Below are 24,027 nucleotides of genomic sequence, written 5' to 3'. Positions count from 1 at the left end.
TAAAGAGAAGTCTTTCGGGAGCGAAGCCAACCCGGATGCAGATTGACCCTCCTGGCTCTCCGTCCCGGCTTGGCAGCGCGAAGTTTCCATTGCCTGCTGGGTAGTGTAGTCCTCGAGGCCGCGGGAGCCGGCGCCGCTGGCGGCGCTGTGCGCCTGCGCGGGTGCGGCCCAGCGGGGGATGCGAAGCCCCCCAGCCGGAAAAGCTCTGGTAACGCGGGGGCCGCGGCCTGCGAGCTGCGGGGTGGGCTGAGGAGGGAGCGTCGGGGACCGGGGAGACCAGGCCTGGGCAAAGTTTCTGTTTTCCGCTCAGCGGCTCCAGATTCGCGGAGCTCTGTTGGGAGCCGACGAGCACCGGCCCTGCGCCCCCAACAAGGGGCCCGCCTGGCACGGTGGGCGCGAGCGGCGCTCCCAGGCCAGTGCTGGCTGCCCCCCAAATCGAGCCTGGCTGCGGGGAGCTGGAACCGCCCGGGGACAAGCCTGACGCTAGAATCAGCGAATGCTTGTCCTAGCTTTTGTAAGCATTTATAGTTAAGGATAACCCCGGCTTCTAAGTGAGATACCTATTCAGCGATCTTGCAGTTGAAAACTCCTACCTCCTTAAAGAAGCTTCTTGCCCAATGCAAACTTGGGAGAGTGGGTGAGAAGGAGAGAGAGATTGCACTTGAGATATCTCATTCACTTCCCATATGCCTGCACTGCAACGGCCGGAAAAGGTCTCCGCCATGGGTGTCAGGGACCCAAGGCCTTCCCGGGTATATTAGCAGAAAGCTGGAGGAAGCCTGGAGCAGCCCGGACGTGAAGCAGACTCTCTGAGTGGCGATTTCAGGGGCCGTGCCAACACCCCCGACACCAGCACTTGCTTGTTCGGCCGTTTCCGCTCTTCTGTTTGTCCGACAGTGTCTGCCCCGGCCCTGCAGCGCAGTGGGCACAGCTGCTCACGCTGTGGGCTACTGGCTTCCTTCCATCTGAATGGATTTATCCGCTGTCATTTGGCCAAGGTCAGCTGATGTGTGTTTTGTCATGTGCTGTCTTGGAGGCCCAAGTGCAGGGAAAGGAAAAGATTGGGTGAGGCTGAGATCTGAGAGAGAGAGAGAGAGAGAAAGTTCCTGAGGTGTCAACAATGAGGTTGCAGGGAGCCAGCCAGGAGGTGGTCCCCGCTCTGGATTCATAGTGCCTCCTGACAAAGGTCCCAGGGTGACCACAGAGCCAGTTCTCAGGGAATCCTGCTGGCCTCATCCAGGGGCCACTGTCCTCCCGTGTTTAGCCAAGCTGATGAGCATGGTTGTCCATGGTGTGGGGCCTGCTTTGAATAAGAGAGGCAGCCATGGCTGTCTACTTCCCCAGGAAAAGGTGTGAGCCCGTCCAGCCGTTTTTCCTGAGGCAGGCAAGGTGAGATGAGGGCCTCGGTACTCACCAAGCTGGCTGCGTAGCCGCCACCAGCACTGTGTTGGCAATGACCCAGGAAGGTGAGAACATGGTGCTACGTTTTGAGTTTCCATCATCATGGAATGAGGCCCTGAGCTAGGATAAACCCCACCAGATCCAGCCTGTGCCGGGCCTGAGCAAAACCTGAGCCCTTCAGCTGAGACCACCCACCAAGGTGCCGGGGCTTACCCCTTGATAAACCCACCCAGATCCCAGGAACTTCCTTACCACCTCAAACGTGAGTCCCTCCCCTCCCTCCAGGGGTCTTTTCTTTCCAGCCAGGGCTTTGGGTAGTAAGAGGCCAGTATTTGACTTGTTTACTGAGAACACATTGACACAGCTTTTTTCTTTTTTTTTTTTTTAAGATTTATTTATTTTCATTACAAAGTCAGATATACAGAGAGGAGGAGAGACAGAGAGGAAGATCTTCCATCTGATGATTCACTCCCCAAGTGACCGCAATGGCCGGTGCTGTGCCAGTCCAAAGCCAGGACCCTAGGAACTTCCTCCAGGTTTCCCTCATGGATGCAGGGTCCCAAGGCCCTGGGCTGTCCTTGACTGCTTTCTCAGGCCACAAGCAGGAGCTGGATGGGAAGTGGGACTGCCAGGATTAGAACCGGCGCCCATATGGGATCCCGGGGCGTTCAAGGTGAGGACTTTACCCTCTAGGCCACGGCGCCAGGCCCAGACACAGCAGCTTTAAGGACTCTGTCATTTTTGGTTTTCTCCAGAGATGAACAGAATGATGAAATCCATTTCCCTTGTCACTGTGTGTTTTTCCAGAGCCAAGGCTCCACGGGCCCCAGGGACTTCTCTGGGGGCTCACAGAAGCCTCCTGCACCCCGGGGAGTGCACAGGGGCCCAGTTTTCTTGCTTGCAGTCTGAGTAACCACTGAGAGGGAAGGCGAGGGTACAGCAGCCGGGTGCCAGCTCTCCCTGTGGCTCCTGATCTCAGATCCTAACTGAGCCCTAACAAAGCCCTTGAGCAAATGCTTTTGTGTCATGAGTGAGAAATTGGGCTCTTTCCCTAATGAGAAAGAATCCAGAGATGAACAGGTAAGCAACTGCTGCTTAGGAAAAACTAAAACCAGAAACGTTGGGTTGAATTATATATGCTTAATAATAACACAGAGGGTCTACTTATCAAAAAGAAAAATGTAGCGCTTGAGACATATTCCTAGAAAGGACTAGCATTCTCTCTGTTCTGTTAGATTTTTAATTGCCTCTTCTGGTAGCTTGCTTTCTGAATGAATTGCTCGAATTCTCTTTTGGATTTGATTGTGTGAAAGGTAGAATTTCAGTGAGGAATCTCCCAAGAAACCTGGATTTCATGCATTTGCTTTTCCTGCCTGGCTCTTTACGTGTAAAACACCTACTTGGCCTGTTAGTCTCAAGTGTCTACGTCAGTGTGATGTGCCTCGTAGGAGCCTGGCAGTTCAGCCTGCATTCCTTACCTGTGCCCTGCCGTGCCCACCTGGAAGTGGTCCTGCATGGAGCCTGTAGGGTCTGGTAAGGGACAGACCCATGCTCTGAGACCCCAGGGAGCTTTTTTTTTTTCACTGTAGGGAGATAGGTGAACTGTCCATCAGAGGGAAGTGCCAGGTCATTGCCGGGGACCACTTTAGGAGGAAAAGCAAGCTTGTGGCGAACCCTGGCGCATAGACCCACAGGGAGTTGCTCGGCACTATGCATCACCTAATATCTTCTTTTTCATAAAATAGAGATAAAAATTGAGACATGTATATAATGCCTAGTTCTATGCTAATAAGGGTAGGAAATGTAAAAGAAATAATGCAGATTTTTGGAGGGGAACCTGTGTGCTACATACTGAGGCTGCAGGACTTGAAGACAGGAGATACCATTGGAGCCCCAAGGGGTGAGGTAGGCCATGTCCTCAGGAGGTGCACCCAGAGGACCTGGAGAAGATGGGGGGGATGGGGCTGCATTCTGCAGGAAAATCATATATATCAAGGGGTGGCCGGGATGGGAACTGCCACAGTGGTTAGATTGCAGTGAGGAACGGGTGTTCGTGGGTCATAAGGTCTGTGATGGGAGAGTTGTCCCAGCTGTGGTGTGTTTAGACTTCTGTTTCCACATCTGATACATAAATACATCAAAGGTGGGGGCCAGTGTTGTCGTTGAGCGAGGAACCCCCTGGCTTCAGATTGGCGCAGCACCGGCCGTTGCGCTCACTTGGGGAGTGAATCATCAGATGGAAGATCTTCCTCTCTGTCTCTCCTCCTCTCTCTATATATCTGACTTTGCAATAAAAATGAATCTTATATTTTCATTACTGTTTTTTCCTTTGAGGAAATAATACATTCCCCTGGTTTAAAGGCTGAAAGGCACAGAATGTTGTATGTACAATGTGAAAATCTCATCCTTGTCCCTAGATCACTCGGTTCCTGCTGGAGGCCGAATTCCTAGCTCCTTGGAGACCATTCTGGAAGTAATCACAGAGATAAGAAATTTGTTGCTTTATAGGTGTTTTTTTAAATAAGATTTATTTATTTATTATTTATTTATTTTGCAAAGTCAGATATATATGTAGAGAGAAGAAGAGAGTCTCCCATTTGGGTGCAGGGTTCCAAGGCTTTGGGCCATCCTCGACTGCTTTCCCAGGCCACAAGCAGGGAGCTGGATGGGAAATGGAGCTGCCGGGATTAGAACTGGTGCCCATATGGGATCCTGGCACGTTCAAGGCGAGGACTTTAGCTGCTAGGCCACTACACCAGGTCCTAAGTTTTTGTCTTAATTCAGTGGTAAACTGGTGTGTTTACTCTGTCTTTTGCTTTCCTGTTTAGCCGGCTATGAAGCTGCTCCCATATTGCCCATAAAGCAGTCTCACTCTGTTAGTGAACATGTTGGATTTTCCCAGTCTTTTGCTATTTATAAACTGCTCCAATGAATGACAGCTATAAATGTAAGTGTATGTCTGTTAGTTCCATGACTGGGACACAATTGCTGGCCTTAGAAACCGGATATCCCAAGCGTGAACTTGTCAATTATGGTCAAGCTGTAGAGGTGGCAGCTGTTTGTTCTCCAGGGTGCTGGGACCCTTGCCCTCCAGCCAACATGGTGTGTTATCAAAATGTCAGCCTTTGATAGTGCGACACATGACGGACACATAGCACCGCAGAGTTGATTTACAAGTTTTTGTCCTTTTGTTTTCTCCTAGGAGTGAGGTTGAGCACTTGTTTATATGTTTAAACATGATATGTGCTTTGCTTTAAACTAAACTGTCAATATCTTTGGCCCATTTTTCTATCAACTGTTAAGTTCATCATTTGTAGAATTGTTTTAATCTTCTTTAAAAAATGGCTTTGTATCTGTGATATGAATTGCAAACAGATAAGTTTGTTTTGCTTTCTAATTTTGAACTCTAATAGAGGAAAGGCCCGACCAAGCTGAAAGGCTGCAGGAAAACTGCCTCATTGAATTTGACCTGTTCAGAGCCCCACAATTACTAACAGAGCCAAGAAATTGGAATAGCATTTTTTGAAAGACTGATTTTACTTTATTTGAAGAGCAGAGGTTGGGCCCAGCAGTGTGGCCTAACGGCTTAAGTCCTCGGCTTGAAAGTGCCGGAATCCCATATGGTCGCCAGTTCTAATCCCGGCCGACCTGCTTCCCATCCAGCTCCTGCTTGTGGCCTGGGAAAACAGTCAAGGATGGCCCAAAGCATTGGGACCCTGCACCTGTGTGGGAGACCTGGAGGAAGTTCCTAGGGTCCTGGCTCTGGATCGGCACAGCACTGCCGTTGCGCTCACTTGGGGAGTGAATCATCGGACGGAAGATCTTCCTCTCTGTCTCTCCTCCTCTCTGTATATCTGACTTTGTAATGAAAATAAAATAAATCTTAAAAAAAAAAAAAGAGCAAAGGTAAGGAGAGTGAGCATGAGCAAGCTTCCATCCACTGGTCCGCTACCAAAAATGTCCACAGTGGCCAGGGCTGGCCCAGGCTGAACCCAGCATCCAGGAACTTCATTCCTGTCTCCAAAATGGGTGCAGGGACCCAAGCACTGGGGCCATCTTCTGCTGCTTTCCCAGGCACAACAGCAGGGAGCTACATCAGAGCTAGAACAGCTGGAACTCAATGTGGTGCTCGTATGGGATGCCAACATCATGTGTGATGTTTTAGCCCCTACTGAGCAATGACATCGATTTCTGTATAATGGTCTTGAGATAGCTTTAACTAAATCTTTTGAAGTTTTCTTGAGACCAGATTAAACAACTTTGTTTTTTCCCCCTGTTGTATTCCTCTGGAGAGCACCTGGTTTGGGTGCTTTTTTTGTGTGTTGTGGTCTTCAGGGGATTGAGATGTAGCTGGGAAACTGATCCTGGTTTCTCTTACAGGTTGAAACCATGTCTGCTGAGTTGGCTCCATCATGTGACAAGGGCAACAGTCCTCTTCCGGCTTTCAGAGGAATCTCTGTATGTCTCACCTTCCCCTGGGGACCTCCAGCTAGTTCAAGCTGTCGCATGCCGCTAGGTGGTGTCAGGCAAGGGACTGAGCAAGGGGAACACAGGATGGCATAGACCCCACCCTCCAGGAGCGCACACTTGTTGGGAGGGGCTATGGAGCACCAACATGCACCACAGAGAGAAATGCCTTAGGGCACAGGGCAGAACGAAGAGGAACAGCAAAGCAAAGGCACACCAGGTCTGAAAGGAATAGTGTGAAACTTTGTTTACTTACTACTCAAGTAGGGTATGTGATTGTCACCACGTCACCCAGGTCTCTCACTTTTAAGTGAACTTTAATCCACCTCCTGGACCCCCCAGCTCCTTCTGGCCTCCGGGTTCATGTCACGGTCGTTGAGTACAGTGGGTGGGAAGAGCTTGTGTGCATTGGGGATGTGGCTTCTGCTCTCGCTCTAAATGCCAGTGCCCCTACAGATCTCGGAGCTGCGGAACCACAGCCTTCTCCGTGCCCTGACAGCAGATGCTCATGGATGGAAACCCCCCGGTAAGCTCTCCTTTGGGATGTTTCGAGTCTGAGCAGAACACAAGGCATAACTGCCCTTGGACGGATGTTCGTTTGTTCTTTCTTTCTTTCAATTCCTGGAGTTATCCTTTTTTTTTTTTTTTAATTTTTCATTGGAAAGGCGGATATACAGAGAGGAGAGACAGAGAGGAAGATCCTCTGTCTGATGGTTCACTCCCCATGCGGCTATAACGGCTGGAGCTGAGCCAATCCGAAGCCAGGAGCCAGGAGCTCTTCTGGGTCTCCCATGTGGGTGCAGGGTTCCAAGGCTTTGGGCCATCCTCGACTGCTTTCCCAGGCCACAAGCAGGGAGCTGGATGGGAAGCAGGGCCACTGGGATAAGAACTGGTGCCTATATGGGACCCCGGCGCGTACAAGGCAAGGGCTTTAACCACTACGTTATTGCACTGAGCCTTGGAGGTATCCTTTATTGAATTAAACAATACAGTACTTTTTTAAAATCTGAAACTGCTACACATTTCATTTTGAAGTCACTACAAAACATACAACCATCAACTTCAAAAAAACACAGGAAAGTGATTTTGTACCAAAGATTTTTTCCTCATTCAAAAGCAAAGGAGATAATTTTAGAAGCTAAAGCCATTAGGTTTACAGAAGTGCAAAATTCTAAGACATTAAAGAAAAATTCTCTATAATCTTCATCTATGACGCCAGCTCCTACATCTATTAAGTGTTTTGCAGCCAAGACAGAACGTGGAGCTACTCTTCCATAGTACCCAGAAGGAAGTGCTGTCTGAATGTCTGTTTTCACAACAGCTTTTTCCATGGGTGGTGTTGTATAATCATAGGCACTGTACAGGTCGTAGCCTGTGGCCCATGCAGAGCCCTGGGTTGGGGCCGTGGCGTGCTCTGAGAGCCGGGTAAAGCGCAGCCACAGCGTCCCCTCCTCTGCAGACCAGCCCGCTTGCTAGGGGAGATGGCGGGAATCTCTTAGAGCAGGGCATGGCAGAAAGAGCGAGGGCACAGGAGAGCACAGGGTAAGGCCACCCGCAGAAACCACCTCAAACCCTAAATTTGCTGCCAACGCCTGCCGAGCCCGTCCCACTCCAGGACGAGTCTTGGACGTACTTTCTGGTCCTTGAATTTCTCTTGCGCTTTGACCTTCATAATCCTGAGGATTTGTCATTCCTTAAGAAAACTAGGTCAGGAACCAAAAGTCTGAGTTCTAATCTTTCTGTGCCAATGGTTTACCTTGTGTTTCTTGGCAATGTGATGTATCTGTCGGGAATGTTAATACCTCTCTCATCCTCAAAGGGATATTGTGAAAATGAGACACTGTGTGAAGTCGCTTAGAGGCCCGGCGCAGTAGCCTGGCAGCTAAAGTCCTCACTTTGCATGTGCTGGGATCCCATGTGGATGCCTTGCTTCCCATCCATCTCCCTGCCTGTGGCCTGGGAAAGCAGCCAAAGACGGCCCAAAGCCTTGGGAGCCTGCACCCACGTGGGAGACCCAGAGGAGGCTTCTGGCTCCTGGCTTCAGATCGGCTCAGCTCCAGCCATTGCAGTAACTTGGGGAGTGAATCATCGGATGGGAGATCTCCCTCTCTGTCTCTCCTCCTCTCTGTATATCTGACTTTCCAATAAATAAATAAATCTCAAAAAAAAAAGTCACTTACTATTTTTACTTAATTACTTAATTAACCTGCTTAACATGACACTATTCTATATATATTTAAAAATTTTTTTTAAAATTTCTGTATTTGAAAGGCAGAAATACAGATAGATGCAAAGATTTTTCCATTGATTTGTTCATTATCTAACTGTCCACAACAGCCAGGGGTGGTCCAGGCCAAAGCCAGAAGCTGGGAACTCAACCTGGGCCTCTCAGGTAGCTGGAAGGGCTAGGCTCCTTGCGCCATTGCCTCCAGGGGGACATTAGCAGGAAGCTGGAATGGGAAGCAGAGCCTGGAACTCAGTCACTAGGACATGTGTTGCAGACGTCCAGGTGGTGTCTTAGCCACTATGCCAAACAGCTGCCCTCCTGAACTACATGTAAAGCCCACCCTGCTTGCTAACTTATTGTGGAGAAAAACACACCTGCCTCTACTTGGCTCTACAAAATAGAGTTCAGTAAATGAAAAGTAGAAAGAGTATAGTTAGCAGGAAAATAGGCACAATAAACAATCAAATGAAGACATGTTCACCTTCATTCATACAAAGTAAATTTGAAAATAGTCACACAATTATTAAAATTATAATAGTATAATTATTAACAATTTGTCACAGAGTTTTAAAAAAGATGTATGTATCTCTATTGGAAAGGCAAATCAGATTTATGGAGAGAGAAAGATCTTCCATCTGCTATTTCACTCCCCAGATGGCTGCAATGGCCAGAGCTGAGCTGATCCGAAGCCAGGAGCCAGGAGCCTCTTCTGGGTCTCCAGTGTGGGTGCAGGGTCCCAAGGCTTTGGACTGCTGCTTTCCAGGTCACAAGCAGGGAGCTGGATGGGAAGTGGAGCAGCTAGGATATAAACCAGTGCCCATGTGGGATCCCAGTGTGTGCGAGGAGAGGCTTGAGCCATTGAGCCATCATGATGGGCCCAGAACAGGCATTCAGGGAGCAAACAGATGGAAGCCTGCTCTCCTCTCTCTCTCTACCTGTCAAATGAAAATGAATAAAATAAACCTTAAAAATAATATGCCTCCCTAAATATTTCTGCTCTCCTTAGGCATGAAGTTTATCTTGAACAATCCTTAGAAGGGTGATGGGGAGGAGGAGCTGGCTGACAGAAATGGAACAGCCTCTGGACACAGGGTGTGCGTTGATAGCGACGTCACGGGGACCGTCTGTTCGCGTCCTCCTTACCCAGTGCCCTCCAGCCCCGATCCCCACTCACATAACGGGTGTGGACCTTGGTCCCAGGTGGCAAGCCAGGTTCCTCAGTGTGGGGGTATGGGCATCTTAACTGCCAGGTGAGGTGCCTGCCCTTGCACTTCCTTTTAATGGAATTTTATCCTTACTGTGGGGCAAGGGTGGAGAAACTTTTTTTTTCTGCCAAGGGTCATTTGGATATTTATAACATCAATCATGAGTCATAACAAAATTTTTAGCTTAAAAATTAACCTACTATAGATTTATTGAATTTCTAGTCCCGCCTGCAGTTGCCTGGGCAGATTTCATGGGCCTTGGACTGCCTGCAGGCCACATGTTCCCACCACTGCTGTAGGGAAACACACCCCACACTGATAAGTTAGTAACTTTAATACTGTCAACTAATGGAGTTTAAACCTATGAAAAAAAAATAGTTTTTGAAAAAAGTTAATAACTTTTGCCTTAAATGCCAAAATATTTTGTTTAAATACAACTTATACTTTGTGCCTGGTATTTTTCATCACATAAAATAATCATAATTCCTTGTGAATTTTTTTTACCTTCATTTTCATTTATTTGATTGAGAGGTAGAGAGATGGAGACAAACAGAGCTGTCATTCCCAAAGTCCCTCCACAGCTGGACGGGGCCAGTCAAAGGCAGGACCGTCCCCCCCAGTGCAGAAGACTAATGTCCCAGCTTCTCGGATCTCTGTTAGTGAATGCCAGGACTGCAGCATGAGAAGCAGGCGCCCCAAGGGGCATCTCGGCCCCTAGGCCAAATGCCTACCCTCTTATTCATGTAAATTAGTGAGCCGAGAAAGTTAACATTGCTGTCTGCTGTATGAGTAAATGGAAGAGAGCCAAAATAAAGGAAGAAATTTTTAAAAGATTAAAAAAGAGGTGAGTGTTGTTGCACAGTGAGTTAAGCTGACAGAGTTAAGCTGACACTTCATGGCAGTTTAAGGCCCAGCTACTATACTCCTAACCCAGTTTTCTGCCAATGCATCCTGGGAGGCAACAAATAATGGTTCAAGTACTTAGGTCCCGACCACACCCTGTGGGAGGCCCAAGTGGAGTTCCTGGCTCCTGGCTTTGACTGGGCCCAGCCCTGACTGTTGCAGGCATTTGGGGGATTGAACCAGTGGATGGAAGATCTCTCTCTCTCTCTTTCTCTTTCTCTCTGTGTTTCTGTCTCCATCACTTTGCCTTTCAAGAAGGTGAAAATAAGCATTTTTAGAAGGAAAAATATGAAACATCATACTGATACAAGCTATGTTAATCATCCTAATGATTTGTCCTTTGCTTCTTAGTTCTTCTCTTGGTTTGAGGAAAAGAGTGTTTTTTTTCTTTAAGAAAGACTTATTTATTTTTATTTGAAAAGCAAAATTATAGAATGAGACAGAGAGAGACAAAGAGGTCTTCCATCTGCTAGGTCACTCCCCAAATGGCTGCAATGGCCAGATCTAGGCTGATCCGAAGCCAGGAGCCAGGAGCCTCTTCTGGGTCTCCCGTGTGGGTGCAGGCTCCCAAGGCTTTTAGCCATCCTGCACTGCTTTCCTGGTCATTAGCAGGAACCCGTGACTGGAACCAGCGGCTATACGGGATGCCAGTGCCACAGGTGGAGATTCAACACGCAACCGCATAGCACCAGCCCCAGAAAACAGTATTTCTGTCAGGCTGATTTTTCCTGGTTCCAAGAAGAAAGAAGTTTTTGTGTGGTCTGAGCCTTTGTCACCAGTTTTTAGGCCCTAGATTGCTATTGCTAGTTGAAACCTTGTACTTCGTGTGTGCTTAGCCTGTTGAGAGCAAATCCCCACCAGCTTGCTGTGGAGCGCTCCGCTCCCGGCTCACGGACTTTGACCCGGGTTTTTGCAGGTGAGGGTGTGCTGGGGTGAAAGGTTGATCACATTGTCTGTAGATGAGGGTCTGACGGGTGACGATCAAAACATCTGCCTGTGAGTGAGGGACTGAAGGCAGAGAGATCCTGGTGGAATGCAGAACACACATCCCATATTTTAAAAAAATAAACATGGTTTGTATGTATCGAGGGGAGGGTGTTTGATAGTGAAGATGCTGCCTGGACCACCCCATCCCGGGTGTCCAGCTGCCTGCTCACGTGCGTCCTGGGAGGCAATAGGTGATTGCTCAGCGCTGGCTTCCTACCACCCATGTGGAAAACACAGATTGGGTTCCAAGCTCCTGGCTCTGGCCTGGCTGTTGTAAGCATTTAAAAGTTTTCTGTCTCTGTGCCTTTCAAGTTAATAAAATATAAATTAAAAAATTTTTTTTGTTTACTAGAGAGATGGAGATAGAGAGAAAGGTAGAGACAGAACTCCCATCCACTGGTCCACTCCCTGGCCCCACGGCTGCAATGGCCAAGGGCCAGAAACCCAATGCAGGTGCTCCATGTGGGTGACAAGTATCTTATTCCTTGAGGCCTTGTCTGCGTCCTCCTTGGGTCTGCATTAGCAGGGAGCTGCAGTTAGAGCCAGAGACAGGGGTCAAACGCTGGTGCCCTGATACAGGTTGTGGATGTGCTGACTGGACGCTTACCCTGCAGGCTGTACACCCATCCTTGTTTTGTTAAGCCGCTTTCTCCCTCTTAATGCACAAGGTTCCAGCTTGATAAATGTGAGTTTTGTTTTCTGTACTATCTACACTCAAATATTCTGTTGAGGGTGTCTAGCTTAGAAGCCCCGAGGCTCAATGTCTGTCACCCCAGACTAAAAGTGCAAGGTGGAATTTACGAGAGGTTCAAAGAAACCCTGATCCTACTCTCGTCTGCCCTGTGCAGGGCCTGAGCCCACAACTGACATTTACTGAACCATTACCTCTGGGTCACATACCCCTCTGAGAAGCCAGTGAGTTAACATATCCTCCCAGCAGGCCATGACAGTTGCACATGACTAGGTAACTTGCTAGAAACACAGCTGGTAAATGGCAGAGATGAAGCCTTCATGTCGGTCAGCTCTCAGATGTGCTTGCAGAAGCTGTACAGCTCCCCAATCCTGTTCTCTTCCTTCACATCCATTGGCATTGCAGCTAATCCCTGGGTCTACTCTCCATCACTGTCTAGTCATGTGATGTCCTCTGCTTTCATTCATTTCCCCACACATGTGATGAGCACCTATCATGGGCCAGACACTGCTGTTCTCTGGACACGCCTGGAGTGATGTAGTGTGAGAGACGGTTCTGAGAGTTCAGAAAGCAGCAGCTATCATTGTCTCACAGAGATGGATAGGTTTACCAAGACTGTGAGGTCAGAGAGAAGCTGCAGGAGAGGGAGGCGTCAGAGCTAACCAGAGGATGAGGAGGAGCTCTGCCTGCAGAGTCCCTGGAGTCCTTCTTCAGCAGGAGGACAGCCTGTGCACAGGCACAGAGGCTGGGAGGATGCAGAGCACGATGAGGGAATACCTGGTGTTTCTGTGCAGCTCTGGAGCAGTGCTAGAGGGGGTAAGAAGGATCTAGATTGTGAAGGGATTCGGATGCTGTGCTGTAGAGCATGGGTTTAAGGCAAGGGTCATGGGGAATCCCTGGAGGGTTTTGCAAACCGTGTGGCTGATATCAGCTCTGTTTCTGAAGCTCTTTCTGGAAGCTGTTTGAAGTGGGAGTGTTTGGATCACAAGGCCCAAAGCAGGCGGGCAGATGAGGCTGGGTTCTGCAGGAGCAGTCCAGACATGCCTGAGCTGAGAATCTCCTTTTGTCACTCCTGCAGCTGTGAGTACAGAGGTGCTCCGAGCCCAAGAGGAATGGGAAGCCGTGGACACCATCCAGCCAGAGACAGGTAACCTCAAGAATGGCACTGTCTAAACAAAACAAACAAACAAAAATGGCACTGTCCTTGTGTGATCTGGCTGCTGGCAATGGCAGCTTTCACGTCAGCATAAGGCTTCTGGGACCAAGAGAATTCCTGAGTATTTGCATTTTGGCCATTTGACATGGAATAGAATCTCTTCCAAATCCAAAGAGAAATATGTTCCAGCTTTGAAGAAAATGGAAATGAATGCCATGGGGAAGGGGCTGCCGCCCTGTCCATCTTGCAGCCCGGAGGGAAGATAGGATGGTGTGGGTCGGCTTTCTGGGGCTGGAGGTGGATGGCTGAAGGGCCGGTGTAAGGCTGCTCAGCTTGTTCACTGCCAAGGGCAGCTGTGGGGATGGCGTCTGAAGCCGGTCTCTGGAAGGCTTAAAGGCTGAGCTAATGTTGTCTTGCGCCTCTTTCTGGGAGGCTTGGAGAGAGCCAGGGGAGGGCAGAACTTGGACCTGGATCCAGCCTGAGCTCCCCTTGAGCTCCTGGGGAGATGCGTGCGTGAGCAGTATCAGCCATGACCTCCATTGCTGACGGGTCAGTGCATTCCCGACGGGCTGTAACAGAGCTAGGGAGCGGCATCCTACAGAGGGTTTGAGAGGGGCCAAGTGGCCATCAGGAAAGGCCCCGACAACCTGAGGACTACTCCTGCATGCAGGCCTGCTCTGGGCAGGGACTTGCTGCCTCACAGATGAGTGGGATGTGGGGAGGCCTTGCAAGGCAGAGCTGTCTGCTCCTCACTACAGAGATAGCCCAGCAAGAGCCTCAGCAGCCTGGTCCAAAAAGAGCCAGCCTGGGAGAGGATGCTGGCTCCTTGGAGGAGGATTGGTTGTGGCTGAAGGGATCTGACCTTCAGCTGGAAACCAGTACCTGACTTGGAGGTGACAGCCAGGAGACCCTGGGTGAAGGCTGCTGATGGAATAGCTCCCATAACAAATCCTGTGCCTTCCCTTTGCCACAGGGAGCCAGGCCCGCCCCGAGCAACCTGAGCAGCTGGTCTCCTTCAGTGAAGCTCTGCAGCACTTCCAGACAGCGGACCTCTCCCCCTTTAAGGTATGGCTGCAGGGAGGCTTGGGTCTCACACAAGGCCCCCTCTTCCCAGGAGCCAGTTTCTACCCCAATCAATGCTTCATGCCACATGGGAGCTTCTTGTTGGGGGGCCACAATTTGGCTCACATCTCAGGACACAGGATCATGGAGAGCCAAGGACTCCCGCAGGGCCTTGGTAGCCTGTGGGACTGGAGCTGTGGCCCGCTGGGTGCTGTTTCCCTACTCTCCTTCCTTCATGAGGTCTGCAGTCAAGTACTAGGTGGCTCCCAGCAAGCTGTCCAGGGAGCTGACTGGTTCATGGCCAGTGGAGGAGAAGCTTCCACTCCCTTAAGCATTTATGAACTTATGAAGGAGATGGAGTAGGGTAAAGAAAGAATATTTGGAGCTGGATGGCTTCTGAGGAGAGTGTGAGTGTGCAGAAGTAAGTTTAGAGGAACACAACTTCCACCCAAAACTCTGCACAGGAAAGCATTCCTTTCTTTTTTCTTCTTCTGGTTTTGTTTGTTTGTTTGTTTTGTTTTTTGTAAGATTTGTTTATTTGACTTAAAAGAGTTATGAAAAGCAGAGAAGATACAAAGAGATCTTCTGTCTGCTAGCTCACTCCCCAAATGGCTGGAATTGGGCCAGAAGCTGGGAGTCAGAAGCTTCTTCCAGTTCTTCCACACAGGTGCAGGGGCCCACAGACTTGAGCCTTCCTCTACTGTTTTCCTAGACCACAAGCAGAGAACTGGATCAGAACTGGAGCAGCTGGGACACAAACTGGCACCCATATGGGACACCAGTCCTGCAGACAGAGGACTAGCCTGATATGCCACTGCACAAGCCCCAACAGAATATTGTGATGCCCACAGTAATGGGCCTGAACCATGAGAATGGACATAACCTAGTTTAGAAGGTCCTGGTTGTGACCAGAAAGCTCTGTGTACTCACTCCTCAGATGAATTTCGCCATAGTAAATCCCCACTGTGCTTTTCTTCCCCCCAACCCTGTCAGTACAGAAGTCAAGAGGGATGCTAGCCTGTATAATGTACATCCTTCACAAAGAGAAAGACAAAGGATAGAAGCGGGGCCCGGCGCGATGGCCTAGCAGCTAAAGTCCTCGCCTTGAATGTGCAAGGATCCCATATGGGCGCTCGTTCTAATCCTGGCAGCTCCACTTCCCGTCCAACTACCTACTTGTGGCCTGGGAAAGCAGTCGAGGACGGCCCAAAGCCTGCACCCGTGTGAGAGACCTGGAGGAAGTTCCTAGCTCCTGGCTCTGGATTGACACAGCACTGGCTGCTGTGGTCACTTGGGGAGTGAATCATCGAACGGAACATCTTCCTTTCTGTCTATCCTCCTCTCTGTATATCTGCCTTTGCAAAAAAATTAAATAAATCTTTAAAAAAAAACCACAAAGGATAGAAGTGCCAGTGCTGGGAATCCAGGCCAAGCTGGCCTTGTGGCCGTCACGAGTCAGCAGACTTGCTAACTGGGAAAGCCCAAGGAGCTGGCTGGCAGTGTCTGCCCCTGAGGTCAGTCTTTTTCCTTGCAAAGAACCTGGGTCTTAGGGTGCTGATGTAGTTTGACTATAGGGAGCAACTCCCTTCCTTGACCCCCCCACACCCCCAGGGACACAGAAAAAAAAAAGAAGAAATGAACTGAACTGTTTGTCCTCCCTTCCTATGTGTGTTGAGCCTTCCTATCCTATTTGGAGCCCTAGATGGGTGGGCATCCCTCTCAACTACTTAAACAATATTAAAAATAGAATTAAAACTTGGGGGAAAAAAGCCTTGGGGGTGGGAAGCACCTTATTCTAGAGATTCAATCTGTGCTTTGCAGTCCCTGCCCCCTTTCCCTGGTCCAGTGACCAGCAGCTGGCTGGGAGACTGGCTGGTCTAAACCTGAGTGCACCTGCCTAAATGAACTTCCCACCTTTCTCCGCAGAAAAGAATCCAGCCAACTGTTCGAAGGACTGGGCTCGCCGCCCTCCGGCACTGCCTCTTTGGGCCTCCAAAGCTCCACCAGGGCCTTCGGGATGAAAGGGACTTGGTTCTGACCATTGCTCAGTGTGAGTGTTCCGGAGCTGCCATGGGTGCTGCACGTGTGGTCAGGCAGGGAGTACTGTCGGGCCAGCCCCTACCTAAGGCAAAGCCAGAGCCCTTGCACATCCCCAGGCAGTGGGGGAAAGGGAAGCTGGGACGTGTCATGCACCCAGTCCACGTGAACCATTCTCTGAGAGGCACCTCGTCTTTCATGATGGAAATGCTAGTGGATTGTGGATATGTTTTGGGGCAGGTGGCCTGGATAGTCAAGACCCAATGCATGGCCGAGTCCTCCAGACCATCTATAAGAAGCTGACTGGCTCCAAGTTTGACTGCGCCCTGTTCGGAGACCACTGGGAGGACCTGGGCTTCCAGGGTAAGAGGGAGGAGTGGTTCAGCTCCTCTGCCTGGCGTGAGAGACCAGTGCACCCTTTCCGTCACTCCGGCTCTGTGACCCAGCAGAGGGGAGGCCCGCTGGAGGGCACAGCACGTATAGAGGCACTGAGCTGCAGCAAGCTTGCCCTTCAGAGACTAGCAAGTGCAGCAGAGGGAGCCCAGAGTGGAAGGCCCTAAGCTCTCTCTGGGGCTCTGCAGGCAATTGTAAAGCATTTACTGTAGTGACATGTTAGCCCAGTAGTAACAAAATTTAGAATCTGGCTCATTTGGAAGGTTTTTTTTCCTTGCCCTTTTTAATTTAATAGTGGTGAACATTTATTATTATTATTATTATTATATTATTATTATTATTTTGAGATAAATGATTTGACCCATTTTTTACTTATGCTGCAATCAGAATCAAAAAACTGACTACTTGCTGTTTGAAAGCCAGTATCAGAGAGACAAGACGAAAACCATCTCAGATTCTCAAGTTACCATGAGGATACAGGGCAGTGGAGGGGAGCTCAGGGCAGAGGACCACTTTGTTGGCTGTGAGCAGATTCTCCTGGTCAACTTTTTAAAAAAAGATTTATTTATTTTTATTGGAAAGTCAGTTATACAGAGAGGAAGATCTTCCATCTGCTGAGTCACTCCCCAAGTAGCCACAACAGCCATAGCTGTGCCTATCTGAAGCCAGGAGCCCGGAGCTTCTTCTGAGTCTCCCACACAGATGCAGGGTCCCAAGGCTTTGAGCCATCCTCAGTTGCTTTTCCAGGCCACAAGTAGGGAGCTGGATGGGAAGTAGAACAGCAAGGACACAAACTAGCATGCATATATCCCAGTGCATACAAGGTGAAGATTTAGTCACTGGGCTATTGCACCGGGCCCAACACTCAGTAGTTTTTAAAGAATCTCAAGCTTGCAGTTGAGAGGCTGGAAAGCCCAAGAGGGTGATGCTGGCCTCTGGCAAGGGCCTCATCCTGCATCATAGCCTGGCCACAAGTGTCACATGGTGAGACTGCAAGTGTGTCAGCTCTGGTCGCCCTTCCTCTTCACAAGGCCTGCCACGAGGCCCTACCTTGGTGCCTTTATCTACTCCCAGTTACTTGCCAAAGGCCTCTCTCCACACGCCATCAACATAGGGTTTTGGGGTTTACATTTCTAGCACAGCACATTCTAATCATTGCCTGCTCCTGTTGACATTCCTTCACTGACACAGTCAGAATGTTAAGCAGAGACCAGGAGAGTCACCACAGTGTCACTTCTCCACTCTCAATGTCCCCAGCCAGTCTGCCTTCCTCTCTGCAGGTCTTCAGAGTCTTCCGAAAGACTCTTGATTCCTGTAGTAGTGTCCAGGGCTTGTGGTGGCAGGAGGAACAGGGAGAACTGTGCTCATCATCTCACCCCAGAGCCAGCAGTTCAGTTTTGCCTTGCTAAGGATCTTCCCAGTTGTTCTGGGAGCAAGACTGTGGATGGTCATGCAGAACGGCAGGAAAATGGCAGGAGGCCGCCCCCAGGGCCCTGGGTGATCACAGACCCGGGGCAGGAAGTGGACCTGAGCTCCTTGCAGTCCTTTGGCCCGGGAGAGCATCCACTGTCAGAACAGCTTTCCAGACAAAGCCCTTGAAGGTCAAGGGAGTAGAAGTTCAGTAAGCATGCTCACCATCACATCCCATGTCCTGTGGATTCTTTGGCAGGAGCGAATCCAGCCACAGACCTGAGGGGGGCAGGCTTCCTTGCCCTGCTGCACCTGCTGTATCTGGTGATGGACTCGAAGACCTGGCTGATGGCACAGGAGATCTTCCGCCTGTCTCGTCACCACATCCAGGTGGGCCTGGGTGGGAGAGCGGCCGGTGGACCTCCCTGATTGCCGAGGGCTCTCAGGACAACAGAGGAGAGCCGGGAGTGGGCCTCCTGGCCAGCCTCAGCTGTGTGGGACTCCATGCTCACCCACTCACAAACTGTGGGTGGCCATCAAGTTCCTCCCCTCCGCAGAGCCTTGGGTTCCTCAGCCACAGGGCAAGCCTCAAAACCCTCAGCTGGCTCCCTGGGAAAATGAGACGAGACAGTGTCCAAAAAATACTGGGGCAACAATGATGTCATTATTTCAGCTCTCTGCTCTGCCTGAGGAAACCCTGACCCTGTATGGAAAGGGAGCCCCTTGGTCCTTGTCCAGACCTGCCTTCTGGCATTGGTTCTGATGGTTTTCCTAAGAGGTGAAAGGGGTGATTCCCCCCAACTTTAGAAATCAGATTTGGCCTGTTTCCTTCCACTTGCCTATCCCGAATGCATTCATTCCCTGAACAAAGATCTGTTTGGTGTCCTCCGTGCTGTTTTTCTAGTGCCAGTTATATATCAGTAAACAAAACAAAGATCCCTCCAGCAGGGACAACAAGGCAACATCCTTTTTAAAGATACAACTTATTTATTTGAAAGGCAGATTGATAGAAAGGCAGAGAGAGGGATATTCCATCCACTGGCCTATTCCCCAAATGGCGCAGTGGCCAGGCCTGTGCCAGGCTGAAGCCAGGAGTTTCATCTGGGTCTCCCTCATGGGTGCAGAAACCCAATACTTGGGCCATCTTATACTGCTTTTCCAGGTATATTAGCAGGGGATCGGATTGGAAGTGGATTAGCCAGCATGAGATGCCCACGTCACAGGTGTTGTCTCAGCCCTCTATGCCATACCGCCAGCTCCCAGCTTCACATTTGCTAACGGATTTTACCAGCTGCTAGGTTGAGAACAGCTTCTAGTGAGGGTGTGTGTATAGGCCGGGGTGTTTTCCTAACAGGTCTCCAGTGTGGTCCTGAGAGCACAGAGCCAACTTGTGTTTTGGATGGCTTGGGCATGGGGTGAAGACAGAGGCAAGCAGTAGTCTGTTCAGTCTGAGCCACGGGTTAGACGGAACTGCCACCAACCAAGACAGGCAGCTTGGGGGACTCTGTTCTGAGATTTCAGGGGGTCTGTCAGTCTTCCAATGGGTAAGCAATAAGATCTATGAGGATGAAATAGGGAGGAAATTCTGGACAAGTGTATCAGCTCATAGACCAGTGGCTGTAAACGTGCCATCCCCAGATCAGCAGCATCAGTGCCTCCTGAGAGGTTGTCACAAAGGCAGATTCCAAGTCCTCCAAAGGCTTCATGATCCCGACATTACAGATGAGATTGCAAAATCTGTGGGGTTTTGTTGTTGTTGTTAAGATTTACTTATTTGGGCCAGTGTTGTGGTGCACTAGGTTAAGCTGCTGCCTACAATGCCAGCATATCTCATGTGGGTGCTGGTTAGAATCCTGACTGCTCTACTTCTTCTTCTTCTTCTTCTTCTTTTTTTTTAATGTTTATTTATTTTTATTGGAAAGCCAGATATACAGAGAAAAGGAAGCACAGAGAGAAAGATCTTCCATCCACTGATTCACTCCCCAAATGACTGCAATGGCAGAACTAAGCTGAGCCAAAGCCAGGAACCAGGAGCTTCTTCCAGGTCTCCCATGAAGGTGCAGAATCCCAAGGCTTTGGGCTGTCCTCGACTGCTTTCCCAGGCCACAAGCAGGTAGCTGGATGGGAGAGCAGTTGAGGACGGCCCAAAACCTTGGATTCCTGCAGCCACGTGGGAGACCTAGAAGGAGGTTCCTGCTCCTGACTTCGGATCAGTGCAACACCAGCCATTGCAGTCACTTGGGGAGGGAATCATCGGATGGAAGATCTTACTCTGTCTCTCCTCCTGTCTGTATATCTAACTTTGTAATAAAAATAAATAAATTTAAATCTTAAAAAAAAAAAAGCAGCAAGATGGACCTTGGGTTGCTGAGGCCATCCTGTGACATGCCCCCGCCCGAGCCTGTGCTACATCCTCCCAGTCATGAAGAGGCGGAGCTGTCCACCTGCTGGCGTCTTTGTCTGCTCCTGCATGTGATGCTCTGGAGCAACCGGATCCCCAGGAACCTGGAGAACTGCGGGGAGGCTCCAAGGACTTCAGAGTGACAGAACCAGCCTCACTCCTCCTGTGTTCACCCCACTGCCAAGAGCTGGCCTGGTCCTGGGTCAGGCCGCACAGCAGGTGCAGGCCCAGGAGAGCTGAGAAGAGATGCTGAGGCTGGAGGCTTCACACACAGGGGTCCTGCACACCCACTTTGAAGCAAATAACCTTAGGCGGATCCCTGGTCCCACACCTTACAGAGGTTACATAGGGTCACAAGCCTTAGGTTCCACTTTTGGAAGATGATTGGGAAAACAGTATGAGTAGCAATAACGGTACTGCCTCTGGGGCTGTGCTTGCCTGTGGACACACAGTAGGGTTGTCCCTGACCGCTGCCCCTTCCTTTGCAGCAATTCCCCTTCTGTCTGATGTCGGTGAATATCACCCGCATCGCCATCCAGGCCCTGAGAGAGGAGTGTCTCTCCAGGTGAGCAGCAGGGGCCCTGCAGGGCCTTTGTAAAGCCCACCCCTATCCCACTCATCTGCCCAGTGCCCAGCAGTGGGGGAGTCCCAGGCTGGGGCTGGCTCTTGTGGCAGGAGCTGAGCAGGTGCCTCCCTGTGCTCAGGGAGTGTAACCGACAGCAGAAGGTCTTCCCAGTGGTGAATAGCTTCTACGCGGCCACTTTCCTCCGTCTTGCCCACATCTGGAGGACCCAGCAGAAGACCATCTCAGACTCAGGCTTCGTCCTTAAAGGTGAGCTTGCCCTTCTGGGCACACTGGACACCCTGGGGCAGCCGCTGCACTGTCTGGAGCTGCGGTTCCCCACTCCCACTCCCACTTGTCAGGCCCCTCTGGAGCACCTGTGCCTTGTACACCCCCGGCCTCCTTCCTTTCCCTGTGATGGGGGTGAGGTGATCACATGATGTGAATCCAGACCTGGGAGGCAGGCTCCAGCGGGGCACTGACCATTCAAAGTGGCAATTTTCTTAGAGTGCAGTGTGAGGTCCCTGGGTGGTCTCCCCCATCCTCCAGTGGCCTCTGTTTTGGGAGGCTTGTTTGCCCTTGGCCTGAGGTTCAGGGCACTCCCTGGAGTGACTGGGTCAGAGACCCAAGTCCCACGCCATCCTAAGAGCCCCCTGCCTCTGTTCCTGAATCCTCTCCACTCCAGACTTGGAAATGTTGGCCAAGAAGAGCCCCCGACGACTGCTCAAGACCCTGGATGTCTACCTGGCTGGAGTGGCAAAGGGCCAGACCTCCTTGTTGGGGGCCCAGAAGTGCCCTGGGCCGCCCAGCCCTCACTCCAAGGACCTCACCTTCACGGGCGTGTGTGACCTGCAGCCGCACTCCACTGAAGGATCCGGGCTTATCTGAGCCTGCCCCAGCCCCAACCGAGCACTTGAAAGACTTAGAGGCCGGGCCACTGGGGCTCTCCTAGTGGTACATGGCAGGCCATGTTCACAGCACCCTAGCCAAGCAGGCAGGTGTAGGAAGCTCCCAAGCCGGCAGGAGACATGGGGCAGCTAGATGTATCACCGCTCCCAGCGGACCTGACCTGCCTTTAGGGCTGGGTTCCAGGTGATCACAGCGGGTAGTGAATGGATCCCCAGACAGGACAGCCCCAGGTGCTCTACAGATTACCAAGAGAGGGCACATGGCTTAAGGTAGAATTTGAAATGGTGACGACGGCAGTGGCAACAGCCAGCAGGGGGCAGCATAAGCCAGGACAAGCTGCTGTGCTCCAAATGTGGACCTTGCTTTCCTCCAGTCAACAGGCCAGGCCAACATCAGGGCCCCTCTGGGCCTTGGTGCCTAACACTTGTCCCACCCTGCTCTCTCAGCCCCTGCCCTCCAGAGCTCACCATCTAGAAAGGGGCTTCAGTCCTGGGGCAATTCTGTCCTAGCAGTCCCAAGCTGAGGCTTCCTCGTGTGGAGGCTGCACACGTCTGGTAAGGGTGGAAGGAAGGAGGAAATCCTCACACCAGCACTTTCCCAGTAAAAGAACTGTTCTCATTTAAGGGTCTCAAGTGTTTCCTTTCAGGACAAGCCTGTGCTGCCCAGGGTCCCAGACAGAGCCAGGCATACTGTGGGTGAGGCCCAGTCACATGTCCAGCAAGAGAAGTTGCCTGCTGTGTTCATGTGACACTCCCCACTGCCCTACTGCTCTCGCAGGCTCCAGCTTCGCAGCACACCCCAGCTGGCAGATTTCGGGGAGGTCCTGGCTGTGGCCACGGTATGAGGTACCCCACGGGCTTTCCCTCCAGGCCAGCAGTGCTGCCTCTGTCCTCTGTCCCCCTCAAATGGAGCTACAGAAGACTGTCATCTTGCCCCTGTAGGGCTCCCCACATCTGCCTTGGGGGAACTAGGACACATCATGGGCAGAGACCACAGATGGCTACCCAAGTACAGAGAGGAACATCCCCCACCTGCTGCTGCCATCAGTCACCTCGAGCATGGACTGGCAGGAGCCTCATGCCACGTTTCCCCAGCCTGAGCTAATCCCTTGTTCCTATTCCTTCTTTCAGCCTGGCCATCAACTGACTGCGAGGTGGCCAGGGTGGGCCAGCAGATGCCTGGAGGCAGCTCAGTATCTGCTCTGGAGGGAGGGTCAGGTCTGGGGACTGCCTTACCCCCAAAACCTTCTTTGATTGCTGAGCCCATTAGGCCAGCTCAGCTGGCACAACTATGAATACAAAGCCCCCGGCACATCCGGGGCCCCCTGACTGTGGACCCCTAGCAAGGGTGGAGCAGGCAATCACCCTGGGCCTCCCTGGGTCTATTCTCCAGACAGTTCATGGATTCAGACTTCAGGACATCAGCAGTGCAGTCTGGGAGTTTTGTAAGTTGCAGCTGTCCTCACAAACAGACTGGTTTTTCAGGATATGTGGACCCTCTGAAAAGCACAGTCAAAAATCTCAGTCCATGCATTTTTCTTAACGAAGAGCCTAGGTCCTTCATGGCAGAATTACGATACTACATAAATCTAAAAATATTGTCAGAGCCACTGAAGGCAACACTTACTCCCCAGGGCCAGGCTGGTGCCACACAGGTCTAGTGCTGGTTGCAGTGCCAGTATCCCATACTGGGGTGCCAGCTCAAGTCCTGGCTGCTCCACTTCTGATCCAGCTCCCTGCTAACGCACCTGGGAATGCAGTGGAGGATGGACCACGTGCTTGTGTTCCTATCACCCCCATGGGAGACCAGGATGGAGTCCCTGGCTCCTGGCTGGTGTGGCCCTCCAGAGAGTGAGCCAAGCAGGTGAAAGATCCTCACACTGTACCCTATTTTTTCTTTTTCCATCTCTCTCCCTCACACTCTGTTACTCTGCCTTTCAAATAATTAAATACATCTTCAAAACAAAACCCCAAATCATCCCTGGCACTTACTCTTCCCAAAGACTGGTGAGGGCCAGGAAGTCCATGCAGAGGATGGGGACACACAGAGGAGCCATTTTTCCTAGGAATCTTGGCATAAAGTTAGGAAGATGACCTTGACCAGCCTTCCTGTTCTGGTTGCAGATTGAGGAATCCAGCATGTCAGGTCAGAAGGCGCATAACCCCTAGGACGCAGGACTGAGGGGCGTGCGGCCAGCTGCAGCTCCGCCAGGCCCT

The 24,027-nt window shown here is 50.8% G+C and overlaps 1 protein-coding gene across 2 annotated transcripts; it reads left to right on the top strand.

Annotated features, from left to right (window-relative positions):
- The first annotated feature begins 30 nt into the window (after nt 1-30).
- Nucleotides 31-22,434, top strand: ELMOD3 (ELMO domain containing 3). Of its 2 annotated transcripts, none has more exons than XM_058667684.1 (11): nt 31-208; nt 5,782-5,859; nt 6,325-6,394; nt 12,960-13,028; nt 14,011-14,102; nt 16,026-16,149; nt 16,377-16,499; nt 18,199-18,329; nt 20,829-20,905; nt 21,045-21,172; nt 21,588-22,434. In XM_058667684.1, exons 1-11 carry the CDS (start codon nt 179-181, stop codon nt 21,788-21,790), a joined length of 1,125 nt encoding a protein of 374 aa, XP_058523667.1. In that variant the 5' UTR covers nt 31-178; the 3' UTR covers nt 21,791-22,434. The 2 variants fall into 2 exon arrangements, with proteins under 2 accessions (XP_058523667.1, XP_058523668.1); XM_058667685.1 differs by lacking the exon at nt 31-208 and adding an exon at nt 1,328-1,466.
- The last annotated feature ends 1,593 nt before the right edge of the window (nt 22,435-24,027 follow it).

The sequence above is a fragment of the Ochotona princeps genome, chromosome 8 (genome assembly GCF_030435755.1).
Source record: "Ochotona princeps isolate mOchPri1 chromosome 8, mOchPri1.hap1, whole genome shotgun sequence".
Classification (NCBI taxonomy): Eukaryota; Metazoa; Chordata; class Mammalia; order Lagomorpha; family Ochotonidae; genus Ochotona; species Ochotona princeps.
The sequence above is the reverse complement of the archived record's forward strand: the minus strand, read 5'-3'. Positions and strand labels throughout refer to the sequence as shown.